The sequence below is a fragment of the Tamandua tetradactyla genome, chromosome 5, assembly GCF_023851605.1.
Source record: "Tamandua tetradactyla isolate mTamTet1 chromosome 5, mTamTet1.pri, whole genome shotgun sequence".
Taxonomy (NCBI): Eukaryota; Metazoa; Chordata; class Mammalia; order Pilosa; family Myrmecophagidae; genus Tamandua; species Tamandua tetradactyla.
In genome coordinates this window covers 85,584,185-85,603,852 of record NC_135331.1, presented here as the reverse complement: position 1 = coordinate 85,603,852, position 19,668 = coordinate 85,584,185, and the positions used below count along the sequence as shown (strand labels likewise).

Below are 19,668 nucleotides of genomic sequence, written 5' to 3'. Positions count from 1 at the left end.
AGGACCGAGAAAGGACGCCCTGGCCGCACCAAACGCATTGAGCGATGGCTATCGTATAGCCCTTCTATCCTCCGCAAGCAGCGGGCGCCAAACTCTATGGTCACGGTTTGGAAATCTGCGCGGGAAGTGGGCAGTGAGCGGTGAAGCGGCGGTGGGTTGTCCCTTGGAACTGCCCAATCGAGGTGCGTAGTTGCCTGCGCGCAGAGCAACATCGGATTAGTGTCTCGCAGTGTCCTGCGAGAAGCTGCCCGGGCGGGGCGGGGTGGGGCATGCCGGGGGTGGAGTTTGGGCTGCTTCAGCGCGGGAGGCTCCCCCAATCAGCGTGCAGCCGAGCTGTGAAGACAGCCTCAGGAGCCAATCAGCGAATCGGCTCCTTCCCGGCGTCCGCGCTCGCGCCACCTGGATCGCGGCCGTTACTAGCGGCGCGCGCGACGACTCAAAGTAGGTGAGTTCTGGACGCCCAGTCCGCTGCTCCCCGGGTGCCATCTTGATTCTCCCGGAGGGCGGGAGGGGCGTGCCCTAGGGGCGCCTGGGCGGAGGCGACTCGGAAGTTTGCTTCTGGGATTGTCCTGCCCATCCGCACCTGACGCCCCGCCCCGAGCTTAGGTCCGAAGACGCAGGGAGACGTTGGATCCTGAGGGGACCCATTGGTGTAAGGTTCCAAGATGGTGGCCCTTGGGTTGGAGTCAAGGGTCGTGGGGGACCCGCTTAGTTGTTCACAGGGTCGGAGTTAACACTTTTTCCTACTTGTCACCAGTCAATGGTTTCTCTCTAGGGTGGCATCTTTTTAAGTGGATTCTACCCGTGTTATTTTGAGTTTACATCTCCTTCCATTTGTTCTTTTTTCGATAAGCTCGGCGATGTAACTCTAGGAGGGCAAGGTTAATGGCCCTGCCCACGAATGGGTGTTGAAGGCCCAAATGAAAGTAATAGTTCCAGTGTGATAAGAACTGTTAGGAGAGACACGAGTCCATTGATCCCTGTGGAACACACAGGATCCACCAGGCGTCCTGGAAAGGCTTTGCTGAGGAAATGACATTTAAACGGAATTTTGAAGAATAAGTGGGAGTTGAACAAGGAAACTAGGAGTGAAGGGCAAGGGCAAGCTGGGCTAAAGCAGGCAGGTGTAAGGAGATGCGGGGATAGTATGTTGAGAGATAGGGGAGAAGGCCCATTTGGCTGAACCATAGGCTGTTGGGGCAGGAAGGTTAGTGCATTGCTGGACATGAGGTTCAGCTAATTGAGGGTTTTACTAAAGAGTTTAGGTTTTTGTTTTGTCCTGGGATCATGGAAAGCCTTCAACGGGTATTGACAGAGGCGAGACATTATCTGGGTGATCTTGGACATGTTCTTTAACACATCTGTGTCACAGGTTCTTTTATCAGAAAAATGGGAGCTACCAGCTACCTTAAAGTGTTTTGTACAGGTTAAGTGAATCAGTCAGTGTGAATTAATTAAAACAGTGCTTTGCACAAAGCAAGCCTCTGTATGTCACCAGGTATTGTGATTCTTTGCAGTTTTCTCTGACCACACTATATGGCAAAGTGTAAAACACATGGACCTTGCAGCCAGAAGCACATTTATTCCTGTCCTTTCCATTTGCTGTGTTATCCTGAGCAAATGATTTAATATTTTTAGTCTTAGTTTCCAAAATGCCTTTCTCATATGGCCGTTAATGCCAGACATGTAACACAATGCCTGGGCCATAGTTAATGTTCAGCAAACGTTTGTTCCCTTTAAAATTATGTTTTTCAGGGTGGGCAAAGGTGGCATAGTGGCAGAGTTCTCACCTGCCATGCCAGAGACCCGTGTTGGCTTCCTGGTGCCTGCCCATACAAAAAAAAAGAAAAATTATGTTTTTCAAACTGAATTATGACCCAAGAGTAAATAGTGAAATCAGTGTAGTGGTTTGCAAATTAGCATTTAAAAAACAGAGAATTTAAAAAAAGAATGAAAAGATATCAGTGTATTGTAAATAGTAGGGTTTAGCATTATTTCTCAAAACCGTATTTTTATAAATAAGCACAAAGGTTTAAATATATCTGTACCAGGAGCCATATCATTTTCTACTTTATGTCATCATCAAAAATGTTTGAGAAATACTTCAAAAGACTATCGAGAGAATGAATGAGAGAAAAAGAAGCATCAGTTTCCACAACTATCCAGTTTTACCTCCAGTTATCAATTTCTTCTCTGATGTTGTGTGTGTATGAACTAATGGTGAGGACAATGATAATGTGTTTCTTTCCCAGGTCATGGAAGATACCCAGGTTATTGACTGGGAGGTTGACGAAGAGGAGGAGGAAGAGAGAGCCAGTGAATCCTTGGGTTATAGTTTGGAGCCCTTAGGGCGACTGCATATCTTCGGCAGTGCCCATGGACCAGAAAAAGGTCAGGGGATATTGGGTACTGAAGTGTTTGTATAAGTCGTTTACTTTTTTTGTGAGGAGGTATCTGGAGGGTTGCAGGAGGCTTATATATATTTCAAGGAGATTTGAAAAAAATTTTTTTATCAGAAATGGAAAAGATGCTATTTGAGTTTATTGTTCTAATCTAGTGCCCTAGACTCAGTGGGAGTGATTTTACTTTCGTAGGAGAAGATGGAGAGATTCAAATTAAAATTCAGGGTGGAGGGATATGGCTTATATATATATATATATATATACGCTGTACAGTGGGGGTCACATTTCATTCTTTTCCATTGAATATCCCAGTATCACAGCACTATTTTTGTTTGCTGTTTTTTTTTGTTTGTTTAAGTACATCGGCCAGAAATCAAACCTGGGTCTCCTGCATGGGAGGCAGAGGATTCTACCACTGAACTAACATGCACTCCCTTGGAGAGAGTATTGAATATGAATAATACATTGTGTATACTCTTCAGTGCCTAGATGTTCTAGAGCCTTTTGTTTTTCTAATGCAAGTGGGGGCCTTGAGTGAGTAGAGAAAAACGTAACAGCAACATTTTCCTAAGAAAAGACTCTGGCCTTGGAACCTATCTTCCTTTCTAATTCTTAGATTTCCCACTATATCTTGGGAAGAATGTGGTAGGCCGAAAGCCTGACTGCTCTGTGGCCCTGCCCTTTCCGTCCATCTCCAAACAACATGCAGTAATTGAAATCTTGGCTTTGGACAAGGCACCTCTCCTCCGTGATTGTGGGAGCCTCAATGGTACTCAAATCCTCAGGCCTCCTAAGGTTCTGAGCCCTGGGGTCAGTCATCGTCTGAGGGACCAGGAGCTGATTCTCTTTGCTGACCTGCCTTGCCAGTACCATCGCCTGGATGTCCCCCTGCCTTTTGTCTCCCGAGGTACCCTAACTGTTGAGGAGACACCCAGGGTACAGGCAGGAACTCAACCCCAGGGCCTTCTGTTGGCTGAGGACTCAGAGGAAGAAGTAGGTAAGTTTGTGGTGTTGGGAGGCTCGGTGAACAGAGGCAGATGGGGTATGTAAAATTGTCAGCTTGCTCCTTTCTATTCTTGACAGATTTTTCTGAAAGGTGTATAGTGAAAGAATCAAAGTCCACATCTTCTCCTTTGGCAACGGTAGTGCCGGAAAGGTGAGTGCCAAAGGGCCAGACACCTGTGTCTTCAAAAGGAGAAGGAACCAGGGACTGGAGAATTGAATCTCTAATCATGAGAGTGGGCAGGGGAACCATATGTATTCACTCAGCTTAATTTTTATTGATCACCTCTGGTGCCAGATGGAGTACTAATTGCTGGAGACAGAGAAAAAAATACTACCTCAGGTCTGTCATCAAGGAGCTTATGGTTGAATGGAGTATCCCTTCCTGGGAAATAGAGTCTACCAAATCTTTCTCTTCTTCTCTTCGTAGTGATGAAGAGAGTGCTTCCCCTGCCCAGGGTAGCGGTGGGCCACCTTTTGCCTTCAACTTGGAAAGTGACACAGATGAAGAAGGTGAGCAGCCAGCATCAGGGGAGGTCTCTTCAACTTCCAGAAGAAGTGCAACTGCAGAAGCTGATGGAGTTGCAGTTGAACTCCACCTCAAAAAGAATCAGCCTTCAGCAAAGGAGGTGGACAATGAAAGAAAAGTAGAGAGTGATACAGGGAAATCAGATATGGAGGAGGACAGTGACACAGATGTGGATGATGACAGTAAGCTTACAGAAAAGCCAGCTGATGTCCACTTGGAAAGGGGCCAGTCTTCTCCCTTCATTGACAGTGATACAGATGTGGAAGAAGAGGGGATTCCTGCAACCCTAGCTGTGGTTCCTGTGAAGAAGAGGCAAATCTTCCATGGAGTTAGCACAAAGAGTCCTGGGGTGCATCTGCAAGAGAGCCAGGCTGGTAGTGATGCAGATGTGGAGAAGGGTGAGGCCCCACCACCTTTGGAGAGAAGCCAACCCTCCATAGTGCTCAACAGCGACACAGATGATGAGGACGAAATCTCAGCAGCACTTGCTTTGTCACTTCTCAAAGAGAGCCGAACTATTACAGGAAACAAAGATGTTGATGTCGAAGAGGACAGGGCCCAATCTATGGTCCTTCCAGAACAAAGCCTAACCTCTGCTGGGAGAGACAGTGACATAGATATGGAAGAGGAAGAGCTCCAAGTGGAAAAGAGACAGTCTCTCCCCAAGTGCCACACAAACAAGGATGGAGCTCTTGTTTTAGCACTTTCAGAAAAAAGCCAGCCTCTCCCTGGGGATAGTGATGTGAATGTTGTAGAAGATAAGGACTTATTTGGGACCCACTTGGAGAGAAGCCAAACTTCCACCATGGTGAACATTAACACTGAAGTGGAGGAGGAAGTCCCGTCAGGGCCAGCTTTTACACATCTGGAGAAGCATAAGGTTCCTGAGGAGAGAACAAATAAAACAGATAAGGAAGCAGAGGGGAATCCAGCAAAGGTGCCTGTGGTACATCTAGAGGAAGCCCAGCTTCCTCCAGACTGTGAAATGGATGCAGAGGAGGGCATGTCCTTAACAACCTCAGCAATGGCAGATGTAAGAAAGAGCCAGCTTCCGGCAGAAAGGGATGCTGGGACAGAGTGGGCTGCAGCTGTTCTCAAGCGGGAGAGAGCACTTGAGGCGGGCGCCCAGGGTGGGTCACCTGTGACACAAGTGGAACAGGACCTTCTCCCTGTCTCAAGGGAGAACTTAACACATTTGGTGGTGGGAACAGGCACTCCCGGGGAACCCACCCAGCCACATAGAGAGGGAGCCCAGACCCCCACAGAAAGGGAGAGAGAACCACATGTGCATGGGATCAAGGATTCTGAAGACAGTCATGATGGTAAGTAATGGCCTTTCTTCCTCTCTTGACCCCTAATAAAAGAACAGTTGTAGGGGTTGGAAGAGAATAGTACAGATGAACTAAGAAGTTAGAATCAGTATGATTTTCTATTATGCTGTATTTCTTCCCCACCAGATTCTGAAGATCTGGACCTACAAGCTACCCAGTGCTTTGTGGCGAGAGAGAATCAGAGCTTGGAAGGTAAGAAAATTTGTGTTGGTTGTGTATTGGTGCCAGTGGAAGCTGGGAGGCTCACCTGCTGGTTCTTAAAGGGAGTGAAGGCTAGAGTGGGGAGGGCAGGAGAATGGAGATAGAACCCTGGGATTCTATGGAGGAACTGTGCTTAAGCCATCTTTTCTTGTGTAGCAGTCCAAAACATGGAGGATGAACCCACCCAGGCCTTCCTGTTTACTCTACCCCAAGAGGCTGGCCCTTCCTGTTGCAGCTTCCATACCTCCGGTATTTGTGTCCTCAACTTTGCGTCCATTCTTATTATCTCCCTCTACATATTTATTTCATATTCTTTGACTATTTTGTTGATGTTTCTCTATCTCATTAGGAAAACAGTGCCATACTGAGTAAGACCCAAAAACCAACTAGTCTAGCATGCTACTTTTTCTTTTTTTTTAACATGGGCAGGTACCAGAAACGAACCCAGGTCTCCGGCATGGCGGGTGAGAATTCTGCCACTGAGCCACCATCGCACCACCCTAGCATGCTATTTTAAGGGACTCCTAAGGGAAATTTTTTTTTTAACTTTTTTTTATTGTGTGATATATATACAAAGCAAAGAAAGGAAAAAGCAATAGTTTTCAAAGCACTCTTCCACAAGTAGTTACAAGACAGTTACTTTTTATATGCAGGTATGGTCTTACTCTTTGAAACTAACATTAAATGTTAGAGCTATTATGTTTATTCCCAGCTTTCCTTTAATAACCCATTTAGATTTATCATTCATGAATTTATCTTAATCCTTTTCAGTGTATTGTCTTTAAATCTATATGTATCTCATTTTCCTTCTTTCTCTTACTCTGTGCGACTCCTTACTTCCAGGTGTCCTGGATGAGCCATGGGAGGTCTTGGCTACACAGCCATTCTGTCTAAGAGAGGCAGAGGCCTCTGAAACCCAGCACACTGCTACCTGCTCTGAGGCCCGAGGAACCTGCCACTCTCTACCCAGGACAACTCTACAAGACCAACAGCCAGAGAGTCCAGTTCACACAGAGCCACTGGGGATTCGAATCAGAGGGATGCATACCATGGAGAAAGATATGGGTACACCAAGAATAAAAGCAGAGAGGGTGACCTCTGAGAGAGAGCCACTGGAGAGGGAAACCAAGAAACTGCCACCAGGAGAGAGAGAAGATGTGCTAGGAGAGGGAGAATTAACCAGGAGGATACAGGAAAGAGAACAAAAACAGCTCTTAGTTAGAGACCCTCAGAGACAGGAGTCGGATAAAAACATGAAAAATGCAAATACTGAAAAGGACATGGAGAGTTTGAAGGTAGAAGTTGATACATCCAAGGAAATAGAGGAGAAAGAAATAGAGGAGCAGACCCTTAGAAGAGAAATATTTGAGAGAGAAGCAGAGAGACCAGCAACAGAGAGAGTGAGTGAGCCAGCTGGGTTAGAAGTAAAGATACCCAAAGTGATACTGGAGAAAGGTACACAGAGAGAGGAAGATGGAGGGAGCCAGGACCAGAAAGGGCAGGCCTTCTTTCCAAAGGCAGAGCCTGGGGTCGGAGCCGGAGCTCTTCAGGAACTGGCTTCAGCCCCAGTAACTTCTGGGAGCCAGTCAGGTAGAGGAAGGGTAGTTCCACTAAGCACCAGGAGGCAGCAAAGAGGTAAGCGAGAGCCAAAGGGAACCCAAAGTGTACATGCCCCCCATTGTTAATCAGTTCCTAATCACCTGCATAGAACTGAGCCACCCCTGTCTTTGCTTCCTATCTAGGCCACGCAAATTACAAGATGCCACCAGCTGAGAAGACTTCTAGGGTGAGAGCTGTTTTCAGTTTTCTTCTGTTTCCACCACTGCTTAGTTTACTTTTCTCCCTTTACCCTTGGTATCCATTGTTTTCCATGATACCTGTTTCCCAAGTTTTATCACCCTCTACCTGACTCAGAAAGGAAGCCCTTTTCTACTTTTTAAATTTGTATTGTGGTAACAGAAGTACACATAATGTTTACCATTTTAACCACTTTCAAGTATACAATTCAGTAGTGTTAATTACATTCAAAATGTTGTGCTACCATCACCACTATCTGTTACCAACCTTTCTATCAACTCCAACAGAAAGTTCATATCCATTAAGCATTAGCTCCCTATTCCCTACCCCCATCTCTCGCCCTGGTACTCTATAATTTACCTTTTGTCTCTATAAATCTACTTACTCTACTTACTCATACAAATGAGACCATACAATAGTTGTCCTGTGTCTGGGTCATTTCACTCAACTCATTGTCTTCAAGGTTCACTTATGTTGTTGCATGGGTCAGAACTCTACCCCCTTTCATGGCTGAACAATATTTCATGGCATATATATACCCTATTCTGTTTATCTGTTCATCCATTACAAACACCTCAGCTGCCATCACTCCCCAGCCACTTTGAACAATGCTGCTACACTATCTGTACACAGATATCCATCCAAGTCCCTGTCTTCAGTTCCTTTGGGTATCCAGCTAGAATTGGGACCCCTAGGTCGTATGATAACTCCACACCCAACTTTTTGAGGAACGATGGTGGCCACCATTCTCAAGCAGTAGCCATACTGCTACACATCCCCGTTAGCCATACGACAGGGCTCCCATCTCTCCACATCCTCACCAATGCTTGTTATTCTCTATTTTTCCAACAATAACCATCTTAGCTAGTGTGAAGTGGTACCCTATCATAGCCTGATTCACATCTCCCAAATGGCCAGTGATGTTAAGCATTTTTCATGTGTTCATTGGCCACTTGTCCATTTCCTTGGAGAAATGTCCACTCAGTTCTTTGGCCCATCTTTTAATTGAGTTGTCTATTTGTTATTGAGTTGTGGGAGGTTTTTTTTTTTTTAATATATTCTGGATATTAATCCCTTACTGAACTGAATATGTAGTTTCCAAATATTTTCTCTCCTATAGGTTGTCTTTTCACTTTGTTGTTAATGGCCTTTGATGTACAAAAGTTTTAAATTTTGATGAAGTCCAGTTTACCTATTTTTTTTCCTTTTGATGGTCCTGCTTTTGCTATAAAATATAAGAAACCAATGCTTAATATAAGGTCCTGTAGATGTTTCTGTATGTTTTATTCTAAAAGTGTTGTAGCTTTAGTTCTTATGTTTAAGTTTCTGATCCATCTTGACTTAATTTTTGTATGTGATATGAGGGTAGGGGTCCACTTTTAGTCTTTTGCATAATGCTATCCAGTTCTCTCAGCACCATTTGTTAAAGAGGTTATTCTTTCCCCATTGAGTGGACTTGACACCCTTGTCAAAAATAATTGATCATAGATGTGAGGGTTTAATACTGAATTCTTAATTCAATTCCATTGGTCTGTATGTTTGTTTTTGTGCCATGACATGATTTTTTATTATTTTTGCTTTGTAATATATTTTAAAATCTGAAAGTGTGATTCCTCCAACTTTGTTCTTTTTCAAGATGGTTTTAGCTATTCGGGGCCTCTTATCCTTCCATATGAATTTGATGATTGGCCTTTCTATTTCTGCAAAAAAGGCTATTGGAATTTTGATTGGGATTGCATTGAATCTGTAAATCACTTTGGGTAGAATAGACACCTTAACAACATTTAGTCTTCCAATCCATGAACATGAAAGGCCCTTCAGTGTATTTGGGTCCTCTTCAATTTCCTTCAGCAATGTTTTGTAATTTTCCATACAAAAGTCCTTTATATCCTTGATTAAATTTATTCCTAGATATTTGATTCTTTTAGTTGGTATTGTAAATGAAATTGTTTTCTTGATTTCCTTTTCAGATTGTTCTTTACTAATGTATACAAACACCACTGATTTTTATGGGTTGATCTTGTACCCAGCCACTTTACTGAAATTATTTATTAGTTCTAAAAGCTTCGTTGTGGATTTTTGGAGATTTTCTCCTTATCATGTTACTGGCAAATAGGGAAAGTTTTACTTCTTTTCCAATTTGAGTGCCTTTTATTTTTTTCTTGCCTAATTGCTCTGGCTAGAATTTCCAGTACAATGTTAAATAGTTGGACAAAGTGGGGATCTTTGTCTAAATTGTTTACTGATCTTAGGGGGAAAGCTTTTAGTCTTTCACTGTTGAGTATGTTTAACTCTCAGTTTTTCAGATATGCCCTGTATTGTCTTGCAGAAATTTCCTTCTGTTACTAGTTTTCTAAATGTTTTTATCAAAGATTGTGCTAGATTTTGCCAAATGTATTTTTCTGCATCAACTGGAGATGATCATGTGGTTTTTTTCCCCCTCATTCTATTTAATGTGGTTTGTTGCATTAATTAATTTTATGTTGAAGTACCCTTGCATTTCCAGGATAAATCTCACTTGACTGTGATCTATAATCCTTTTAATGTGCTATTAGATTTGTTTACTAGTGTTTTTTCTGAGGATTTTTAAATCTCTATTCATAAGGAATATTAGTTTGTAATTTTATTTTCTTTTGATATCTTTTCCTGACCTTGGTATTGGGGTGATACTGGGCTCATAGAATGAGTTAGGAATTGTTCCCTCCTCTTCAATTTTTTTCGTAAGAGTTTGAGCAGAATGGTCTTAATTCTTTGAATAGTTGGTAAAATTCACCAGTGAAGCCATTTGGTCCTCAACTTTTCTTTTTTGAGCAGTTTTTGATTACTGATTGAATCTTTTCACCTGTTATTGGTCTGCTGATGTCTTCTTTTTTTTTTAATATAGAGACGTATTTATTTATTTATTTTTTAACATGGGCAGGCACCGGGAATTGAACCCGGGTCTCCAGCATGGCAGGTGAGAACTCTGCCTACTGAGCCACTGTGGCCCACCCGAAACTTTATTTTTTAATGCAGATTATAGTTAAGCTTATATAACATTTCATATGCTTTCAGTTTTTAGCATGTAACTGAACTAATTTTAATTTAATCATTCACTCCCCACTATATTTCTCTGCGTCTCCATTCTTAAGCTATAAAATGAAAGGTTTGATCAGATGATCTGTGAATTACTTTACAGCTCTAAAACATTTCTGTATGGAGCTTTATATTATGTGTGCCCCAAATGCCCAGTCACCTCAAACCTTGCTTCAACCAACACTCCTTTCTCTCCCAGTCTGATACAATGCTGATTAAGCCCCAGGACCCCAGTAGTTAAGGTTTCTCTCCTCTACCTAGCAGCCACAGCCAAAATTGTTAGTTTTCAGGACTTTGCACTTCAGAAAGATGCTAAGGTTCAAGATTCTTGCAAGACGGTGGCTCTAGAAAAGTACACCTTTTCCTGCTTGGCTGCACAACCCAGAACTCTGCAGGCTCTCTGGCGGCAGTGTCACCCTCTAATCCCAAAACAGGAAGAATCCCCTCTGGAGCACAGGACTAAGAGCTGCAGATTCTGGCATAGAACCTAGATTAGGAACCGGTTGCCCAGCAGCCATCTTTAGATGCTGTCAACATTCTTCTATTTCTTCTTGAGTCAGTTTAGATTTCAAGGAATTTGTCCATTTCATCTAGGTTATCTAATTCATTAGTGTACAGTTGTTCATATTATCTTCTTACAATCATTTTTATTTCTGTGAGGTTGGTAGTAATGTCCTCCTTCGCACTTCTGATTTTAGTTATTTGCATCCTATTTTTCATTATTTTTTGTTAGTCTAGCTAGGTTTGTCAATTATTTTTATCTTTTCAGAGAACCAACTTTTGGCTTCGTTGATTTTCTGTGTTTTTTTTTTTTTTTTTTTTAAAGTTTTTAGTTTTATTAATCCTCTGGTGAAATATCTGCACAATCACGGATCAAGTCACTGAAGAATCTTTACTCTTTCTGTTATCCAATCTCCAGCTCACTTTTTGCCAGCACCAACATTGGCCTTTGCAGTACCCCTGACCTTCTTCATTCTATTCTTGCGTTCCTTTCGCTGTTTTCTTGAGGTCTTTTTCTTCTCATATAGGCCATGTCTTGCAAGTCTGTGTTTGGGTTCATTTTTCTTTGCATAATCCAAGGAATCATAAATCATGCCAAAGCCAGTCGTCTTGCCACCACCAAAATGGGTTCTGAATCCAAATACAAAGATGACATCTGGTGTAGTCTTGTACATTTTGGCTAGTTTTTCCCGAATTTCTGTCTTAGGTACCGTTGCCTTTCCAGGATGAAGGACATCAATGACCATTTGTTTCCTCTGAAGTAGTCGGTTGGTCATGAACTTCCTGGTCCGGATAGTTACCGTGTCATTCATGATGGCGGGTGATCCTCAGGCAGCCAGCGATTTTCTGTTTTTTATTCTCTATTTCATTTATCTCCACTCTAATCTTTACTTTCCTTCTGCTGTTTCCTTTCCTTTCCTTCTGTTGATTTAGTTTAAGTCTTTTCTTTCTAGCTCCTCCAGGCATGAGGGTACATTACTGATTTGGGATCTTTCTTCTTTTTTAATGTGAGTGTTATAGCTATAAACTTCCCTCTAAGCACTGCCTTTGCTGCATCCTGTAAGCTTTGTTATACTGTATTATTGTTTTCATTTGTTTTAAGATATTTCGTAACTTCTCTTGTGATACTTTCATTGACCCATTGGTTGGTTAAGAAGAATCAACTTGTTTCTTCCCTCTTTTTCCCAGTCCCCCTCTTCACCACCATCATCCATATGTAGAGAAAACCGTATTGATATTATGGAAAGAGGTCCATGGGAAAAAGGAATGTTTTCTCGCCGAGGAGTTCCCAGTCTAGTGTTAAGACACATCACAGACAGCAAGAGATACTCCAATAAGCATACATTGATCATAAACGTAGTATCCAAGGTCTGTCTCTTTTCTGTTTATTTCTTCCCCATCTCATGTGCTTCTGTTTACTCCCCAGGGTGATCAGAAATCCCCAGATGCTTGTCTGCGTCCTTCAGCACCTGAAGCCTCAGCCTCACTCCCAACCTCCTCTAAACCCCAGACCACCTCTCAAGGCCCAAAACTTTCAGTTCCCCAGCCCATTCTTTCTCCCCTTCCATTGTCCTTAGAGTCACCCATTCCCAGGACCAGGCAAAATGGGAGTCAGGAAGTTCCAGAGACTCCCATGTCCTCAGAGCTGGAGCCTCTCCATGCAAAGTCTAAAGTCAGGCCCCGGGGTTCCTCTAGGATGACACATTGCCCAGTTTCCTTTACTGCCCTTGAACCCCACCCTACCACCCACCTCACGTGCCAGCCAATCATCCCTGACCCTGCATCTCAGGTCACTCGTGGCAGAACATGTAGGTCATCTGAAATGATCCCTGCATCAGTTGTCCCCAAAGCCCTTGAACTCCATTCTACCTCCACAGACCAGCCTGTTACTCCCAAGCCCATATTACAAGCAACTCGGGGCCGGACACATAGATCCTCTGTCAAGATCCCTGAACCAGTAGAATCCACTGATCTCCAACCTGTCACCCTTGGACCCATATTACAGGCAACTCGGGGCAGGACACGTAGGTTCGCTGTCAAGACCTCTGGACCACATGAATCCATAGCCCCTCATCTCCAGCCTCCTATCTCCACAGACCATCCTGTCACCCCAGAGCCCATGAAACGGGCAACTCGGAGCAGGGCACATAGGTCCTCTGTCAGTACTCCTGAACCAGTTATCCCCACAGCCTCTGAGCTCCAACCGTCTGCCTCCACAGATCAGCCTGTCAACCCTGAGCCCATATTGCGGGCAACTCGGGGAAGGACCCATAGGTCCTCTGTCAAGACCTCTGTTCTGGTGGAATCTGCCACCCTTCATCTCAAGCCTCCTATCACCACTGACCAGCCTTTCAATCCTGGGCCCATGTTACAGGCCACCCGGGGAAGGGCACATAGGTCTTCTCTCATGAGCCCTGAACCAATGATCCCCACAGCCCCTGACCTCCAGACTTCCACCTCCACAGACCAGTCTGTCAACTGTGAGCCTATGTTACGGGTTACTCGGGGCAGGACACATAGGTCATCTGAAATGACCCTTGTACCAATTGTCCCCACAGCCCCTGAGCTCCAGACTTCTACCTCCTCAGACCAGCCTGTCACCCCAGAGCCCATGATACGAGCAACTCGGGGCAGGGCTCATAGGTCCTCTTTCAATACTCCTGAACCAATTATCCCCACAGCCTCTGAGCTCCAGCCTTCTACCTCCATAGACCAACCTGTTACCCGCAAGCCCATATTACAGGCAACTCAAGGCAAGGCACACAGATCCTCTGTCAAGACCCCTAAACCAGTGGATTCCACAGCCCTTCATCTCGAGCTTCCTACCCCCACAGACCAGCCTGTCACCTCAAAACCCATGGTGCGGGCCACTCGGGGCAGGGTACATAGGTCCTCTGTCAAGACTTCTGAACCAATTGTCCCCATAGCCCCTGAACTCCAGCCTTCCACCTCCACAGAACAGCCTGTCATCCCTGAGTCTATAACCCGAGGTGGTCAGAGCAGGACACTAAGGTCTTCTTCAGTAAGTGCTGTGCCAGTTCCTATAACTCCTGAATTCCAGCCTCCTGTCCCCACAGACCAGCCTGTTCCCCCTGAGCCTGTCCCTCAAGCCATTTGCAGCAAGAGACAGAGGGCCATTAAGAAGCCTGAGTCCTTCACTGCTCCCATTGTCCATGAACCCCGCTCTGTACCGCCTGAAACTAAATCCTATTCTTCACGGAGCCAAAGAAGAGGAGCAGTGAGAATAACTGAGTCCTCTATGACCATTCCTGAACCTTCCTTTCCCCAGTTTCTTGAGGCACCCTCTCATGCTCTTCAGATCCAAAAGATAGAGGCATCAGGCATATCTGGGTCCACCCCAGAATCCCAGCCTAAGGTCTCTCAAAGTCGCAAGAGGCTATTAGCTATCATGGATTCATCCCCACTTCAAAAACGGTCCCAAAGAGGGGAAGGCCCCCAGAAGACAGTGTCCCTCAAGGAAGAGGAAGAACCTACAGAGAGGCTAAGAAAGGAAGAGGTGAGGAGAGGGCTGGGACAATGAAGCTAGGAAAAAGGGCTTGGGGGCTCGGAAACTCCCACCCAGATCTTTCTCTGTTCCAGGATGCAGTGATTCTAGGACAAGGCAAGAGAAAGAGAGGTCAAGCAGAGGAGGAGCCCAAGGGAACACTGAGCCACAATCTCCGAAGGACCAAAGCTAACCAAGAACCCACAGCCCCCAGAGTAAGAGGAAAGGGGCATAGAGCTTTGTGAGGGGTGATGTGTGAGGACAGGAGGGGACCAGGGGTTTTAGATGTGGGAGCTGGTGGCACTGTCTGCTTTGACCAGCTCAGACTACCCCTCCACAGGTGCTCTTCACAGGTGTGGTAGATGCCCGAGGAGAGCGGGCAGTTTTGGCCCTGGGTGGGAGCCTGGCAGGCTCAGTGGCAGAAGCTTCACACTTAGTCACTGATCGAATTCGCCGGACTGTCAAGTTCCTGTGTGCCCTGGGGCGAGGAATCCCCATCCTCACACTGGACTGGCTGCACCAGGTGAGAGGCCAGGAGATAATGACTGAACAATAGAGATAGTGACAGGGGAAGACTACACATAGCCATCTAGAAAGTAGGGGGCAGTGGTGTGTGCAGGAAGACAGGCATTGAAGACAGACATTGGTGGAGCAGAAGCCTTCAGTTTGTTCAAAAACCATGTTGTGAGTTAATAAAAATGCTAGGTGTATTGCTGGATGAAGGTTTGGGCTGAGCTCTAACTGCTAGTATTCTTAGTCCCGCAAAGCTGGTTACTTCTTACCCCCGGATGAATATGTGGTAACTGATCCTGAGCAAGAGAGGAACTTTGGCTTCAGCCTTCGGAATGCCCTGAGCCGGGCTAGGGAGCGAAGGCTACTTGAGGTGAGAAGCTATCTTCTGCTCCAGCTCCAGCCTTTCCTCCAGAGATCTCCTGAAGTTGTGCCATCTCCATGCATATGTACTGTCTCCACCATTTTCCTCTTCTCAGGGCTATGAGGTTCATGTAACCCCTGGAGTCCAGCCACCACCACCTCAGATGGGAGAGATCATCAGCTGCTGTGGGGGCACTGTGCTCCCCAGCATGCCCCGCTCCTACAAGGTATGGCTGGTAGGTTTTGGGCCTAGTGAAATAGCAAATTATAAAGAGGTAGCTAGAGTAGAAAAAGGTTGGAGGAGGAAATGAAGGTACAGGTGGGAACATATAAGAGAGGACTAGGGGAAGAACGAAGGTATAGAAAGAAGGGTTGGGAGATAAGGGAAGCTGTCTCCTGATACCAGGTAGACTTACTTTTATTTCTGTTTTGTGTTTTTTTAAGCTTTCAAATACGTACAAAAGTAGAGAGAAGAATACAGTACAATGAACCCCCATATACCAGTCTCCCAAATTCAGCAGTTACTAGATTTTTCCTCATTTATTCCGTCCTTTTCTTTCATTTTCTGTGCTGAAGTTTTGTTTATTTTTTACTTATTTTTTTATTTTTTCACAATCACACAGTCACATTGTGAAAGCTATGTCATTATACAATCATCTTTAAGAAACATGGCTACTGGAACACAGCTCTACATTTTCAGGCAGTTCCCTCCAGCCTCTCCCTTACACCTTAACTACAAAGGTGATACCTATTCAATGCGTAAGAATAATCTCCAGGATAACCTCTAGACTCTGGAATCTCTCAGCCATTGACATTTTATTTTGTCTCATTTCGCTCTTCCCCCTTTCAGTCAAGAAGGTTTTCCCAATCCCTTGGTGCAGAGTCCCAGCTCATTCTAGGACTTCTGCCCCACGTTGCCAGGAAGATCCACACCCTTGGGAGTCATGTCCCAACATAGAGAGGGGAAGGGCAGTGAGTTTGCTTGTTGTGTTGGCTGAGAGAGAGGCCACGTCTGAACAACAAAAGAAGTTCTCTTGGGGGTGACTCTTAGACCTAATTTTAAGTAGGCTTAGCTGTGCTGAAGTTTTTTTTTTAAACATTTTTATTGTGAAATATAACATATATACAAAAGGGCAATAAATTTCAAATACATTTTGACAAATAGTTATAGAACAAATTTCAAAGAATGTTATGGGTTACAGTTCCACAGTTTGAGATATTTCCTTCTAGCTGATCTAAGAGTTTTTAGTCTAGAGACTAAAAAGAAATATCAATATAATGATTCAGTAGTCATACTCATTTGTTAAATCTTATCTTCTCTCTTATAACTTCTCCTTTTCCTTTGATCTTTAACCCGATCTTTATGGATATTTGGGCAATGGTCATTCTAACTTCTTTGTGTTGAGAGGGTTGGTGACATTATGGAGTAGTGGGATGTAACTGACTGATTCTCTTGAAAAGACTGGTAACTCTGGGTGTTGGGGCTTATCTAGCCTAGGAACTATATGGAGGTTTTAGATTCCTGAAAAATAAACTTAGTGAGTGAAACGTTTATAGAGTCTTTGATAAAACCCTGGGTATTCTTTAGGATTTATAGGAATACTATTGGTTGGGGCTTGGCATATGATGGCAATTAGCAATATCCAGCTGAAGCTTGCATCAGAGTAAACCTCAGAACAGTCTGACTCTATTTGAAATCTTTTAGACACTGATACTTTGCTTTGTTACATTTCTTTTCCCCTTTTTGGTTAGGAAAGCATTGTTGATTCCACATGTGCTGAAGTATTTTAAAGCAATTGCAAACCTGTTATTTTTTCTAACATAGTTCACAATGCCATTTTTGACCCCTAGTAAAAGTAACAGTAATTTTCTGGCCCACATCTTTTACTCATCCCATTAATAAAATTTCTCTAGGAGTCGAGAAAATGCCTTTTTAGTGTTGTCCAAATAAAAATCCAAACAAGGTCCTCACTTTGCTGCAACTGTTATATCTTTTAATTCACTCTAGACCAGCTCCCCCAACCACCCCAGAATTTCTTATGCCATTGACATCCTGCAGAAAGTAAGTCAATTGTGCTTAGAAAGTGCCCCAGTCTGGAGTTTTCTGTTTACTACCTTGTATCATTTATCTTATTCCTCTGTCATCTGTAGTTCTGTAAATTACAGTTAGCATTAGAAGCTTGACTAAATTGAGGCTCAGCTTCTTTTGGCAAGAATACTTCATAAACAGTACGGTGTACTACCTATGGCTTCCTATCATGAGGCACTATTTTAGTGATGCTAAGACAGATTTGTGGGTCCTGATCTTACTTCTAGGATTCCTTTTCATACCTAACTTTCCAACTTTGCCGTCTGTCTTTCTTCAGCCTCAGAGAGTTGTGATCACATGCTCCCAGGACTTCCCTCGATGCTCCATTCCATTTCGGGTTGGACTGCCTCTTCTCTCACCGGAGTTCCTACTGACAGGAGTGTTGAAGCAGGAAGCCAAGCCAGAGGCCTTCATCCTCTCCTTTTTGGAAGTGTCATCCACCTGAAAACCCCAATGCACTTTTTTCTTCCCAGACCAATAAATAAAGTATTAGAAATATTTGAAAACAGAACTCAAGGCTTTAGAAAGCATTGGGCTGTACTGATATGAATTGTCCTAGAACTTGGGTGAGGCCAGAAAGGCTTCGGGGTAAATGGAAAGATAGGGAAATTGGGGGCCATGGGTTTTCTAAAATGACCACTTAATAATCCTATGCTCAGATATCTTAAATGGCTGCTCATCTTTAGCTAGACTGATCCAGTTATTGCTCTGTGATATACACAGTGTGCTATTTCCTATTTGAAAGCCATATCTTTTCCACTTAGTGAGATTCTTACTCATCATAGGATAGAAACAACCTTGGCCTCAGCAACTTGAAGGGATACTTGGAATGAGTAGATCTGAGATAATGGCGTTATGGAATAATATTAAAATATTTTCCTCTCTCCCGGTCCCACCTCGCTAGAAGCATCCTTTTGCTTTGACTTTGAGCAAGTTTCTGCACTTTTCTGGCCCGCATTTCAAGTATTTATAAATAAAAGCTTAGGTTTGACCTTTGTGATAAATACTCTGTGCCTTATGGTGTATCGCAAGTCTTTTAAATGTCTGGTTCTCAAGAAACAAAATTTTTTTTAAAGTTAGGGACTTGTAGTTAATTTAACATCTTCTATTAAGGACAGGTTATATGAAGTTTCTTAAATTTTAAAAGTTGGTTGATTATGATGATTAGAATTCATACATTGTTGGTAGGATTGTAAAATGGTTCAAATGCTGTGGAAAATAGTTTGGTCGTGCCTCAAAAAGTTAAATGTAGAATCACCATATGAGTCAGCAATTCCATGCCTAGATATATGCCCCAAAGAATTGAAAACAGGTATGCATATACATTACATGAATGCTTATAGCAACGCTGTTCACAATAGCTATAAAGGTGTAAAGAAATCAAATGTTCATTGGCAGATGAATGGATAAATATTGATACAACGGAATATTCATCTATAAAAAATGAATAAATATTGATACATGCTGCAGAATGGATAAACTTCAAACAATTATGCTAAGTAAAAGGAAATAGATGCAAAAAGTCACATATTGTATGATACCATTTATATGAGATGCAGGTCAATCCCTAGAGACAGCAAATTACTTGCAAGAGGCTGAGGGAAGGAAGGGAATGACAAGTGACTGGTTAATGGGTACAGGGTTTTGTTTGTGGGTAATAAAAATGTTTTGGAACTAGACAGAGATGGTGGTTGTACAACATTGTGAATGTACTAAATGCCACTGAATTGTTCACTTTAAAATGGTGAGTTTCATGTTATATAAATTTCACTTTAATAAAAAATGGTTGATAAGTTTTGTGCAGTTTTCTGCATGTAAGTTATACTTGAGTTTGGAAACCTGGTGTAGAAACAGCATGTGCTTTGCCTTGCACTGTGCTGGCTTTTTAAAATGTTTTTTTATTGTTAAATATACAAAAGAAAAAGCAATGATTTTCAAAGTACACTTCAGCAAGTAGTTGCATAACAGATTTCAGAGTTTGTTACGGGTTACCACGCCACTATTTCAGATTTTTCACTCTAGCTTCTCCAAAACGTTGGAGGCTAGAAGACATTTTTTTTTCTTCTTTTTTATGAAAAATAAAATATACAAAACAATAAATTTCAAAGTACAGTGCAACAATTAGTTGTAGAACAAATTTCAGAGTTTGGTATGGGTTATAATCCACAATTTTAGGTTTTTACTTCTAGCTGCTCTAAGATACCGAAGGCTAAAAGAAATATCAATATAATGATTCAGCAATCATACTCGTGTTAAACCCTACTTACTCTATAACTCCACCATCACCTTTGCTCTTTCTCCATTTGAGGGGGGGTGGTATTTGGACTATGGCCATTCTAACTTTTTCCTGGGCTGTTAAATAT

General features: G+C 43.2%; 1 protein-coding gene and 1 pseudogene across 10 annotated transcripts; one reads left to right on the top strand and one right to left on the bottom strand.

The window, feature by feature from the left end:
• The first annotated feature begins 323 nt into the window (after positions 1 to 323).
• On the top strand, positions 324 to 19,098 carry MDC1 (mediator of DNA damage checkpoint 1). 10 transcript variants are annotated; one of them, XM_077161233.1, is made up of 15 exons: positions 324 to 445; positions 2,253 to 2,391; positions 3,019 to 3,399; positions 3,462 to 3,558; positions 3,835 to 5,255; positions 5,391 to 5,456; positions 5,622 to 5,714; positions 6,309 to 7,100; positions 7,208 to 7,251; positions 12,265 to 14,355; positions 14,439 to 14,558; positions 14,684 to 14,866; positions 15,101 to 15,226; positions 15,333 to 15,443; positions 17,583 to 19,098. In XM_077161233.1, the coding sequence occupies exons 2-15, from the start codon at positions 2,256 to 2,258 to the stop codon at positions 17,748 to 17,750; spliced, it is 5,829 nt and encodes a 1,942-aa protein (XP_077017348.1). In that variant the 5' UTR covers positions 324 to 445; positions 2,253 to 2,255; the 3' UTR covers positions 17,751 to 19,098. The 10 variants fall into 10 exon arrangements, with proteins under 10 accessions (XP_077017348.1, XP_077017353.1, XP_077017352.1 ...); XM_077161238.1 differs by lacking the exon at positions 324 to 445 and adding an exon at positions 456 to 652 and having other exon boundaries at positions 3,310 to 3,399; positions 3,486 to 3,558; XM_077161237.1 differs by lacking the exon at positions 324 to 445 and adding an exon at positions 456 to 652 and having other exon boundaries at positions 3,310 to 3,399.
• On the bottom strand, positions 11,147 to 11,676 carry LOC143684352 (small ribosomal subunit protein eS24 pseudogene; annotated as a pseudogene).
• Positions 19,099 to 19,668: the final 570 nt, after the last annotated feature.

Coding starts and splice junctions, on each gene's coding strand:
- MDC1 (XM_077161233.1), top strand. CDS start 2,256: ATGGAAGATACCCAGGTTATTGACTGGGAGGTTGACGAAGAGGAGGAG. Junction 7,252..12,264: donor CAGCTGAGAAGACTTCTAGG/GTGAGAGCTGTT, acceptor TTTACTCCCCAG/GGTGATCAGAAATCCCCAGA. Junction 15,227..15,332: donor GGGAGCGAAGGCTACTTGAG/GTGAGAAGCTAT, acceptor TCCTCTTCTCAG/GGCTATGAGGTTCATGTAAC.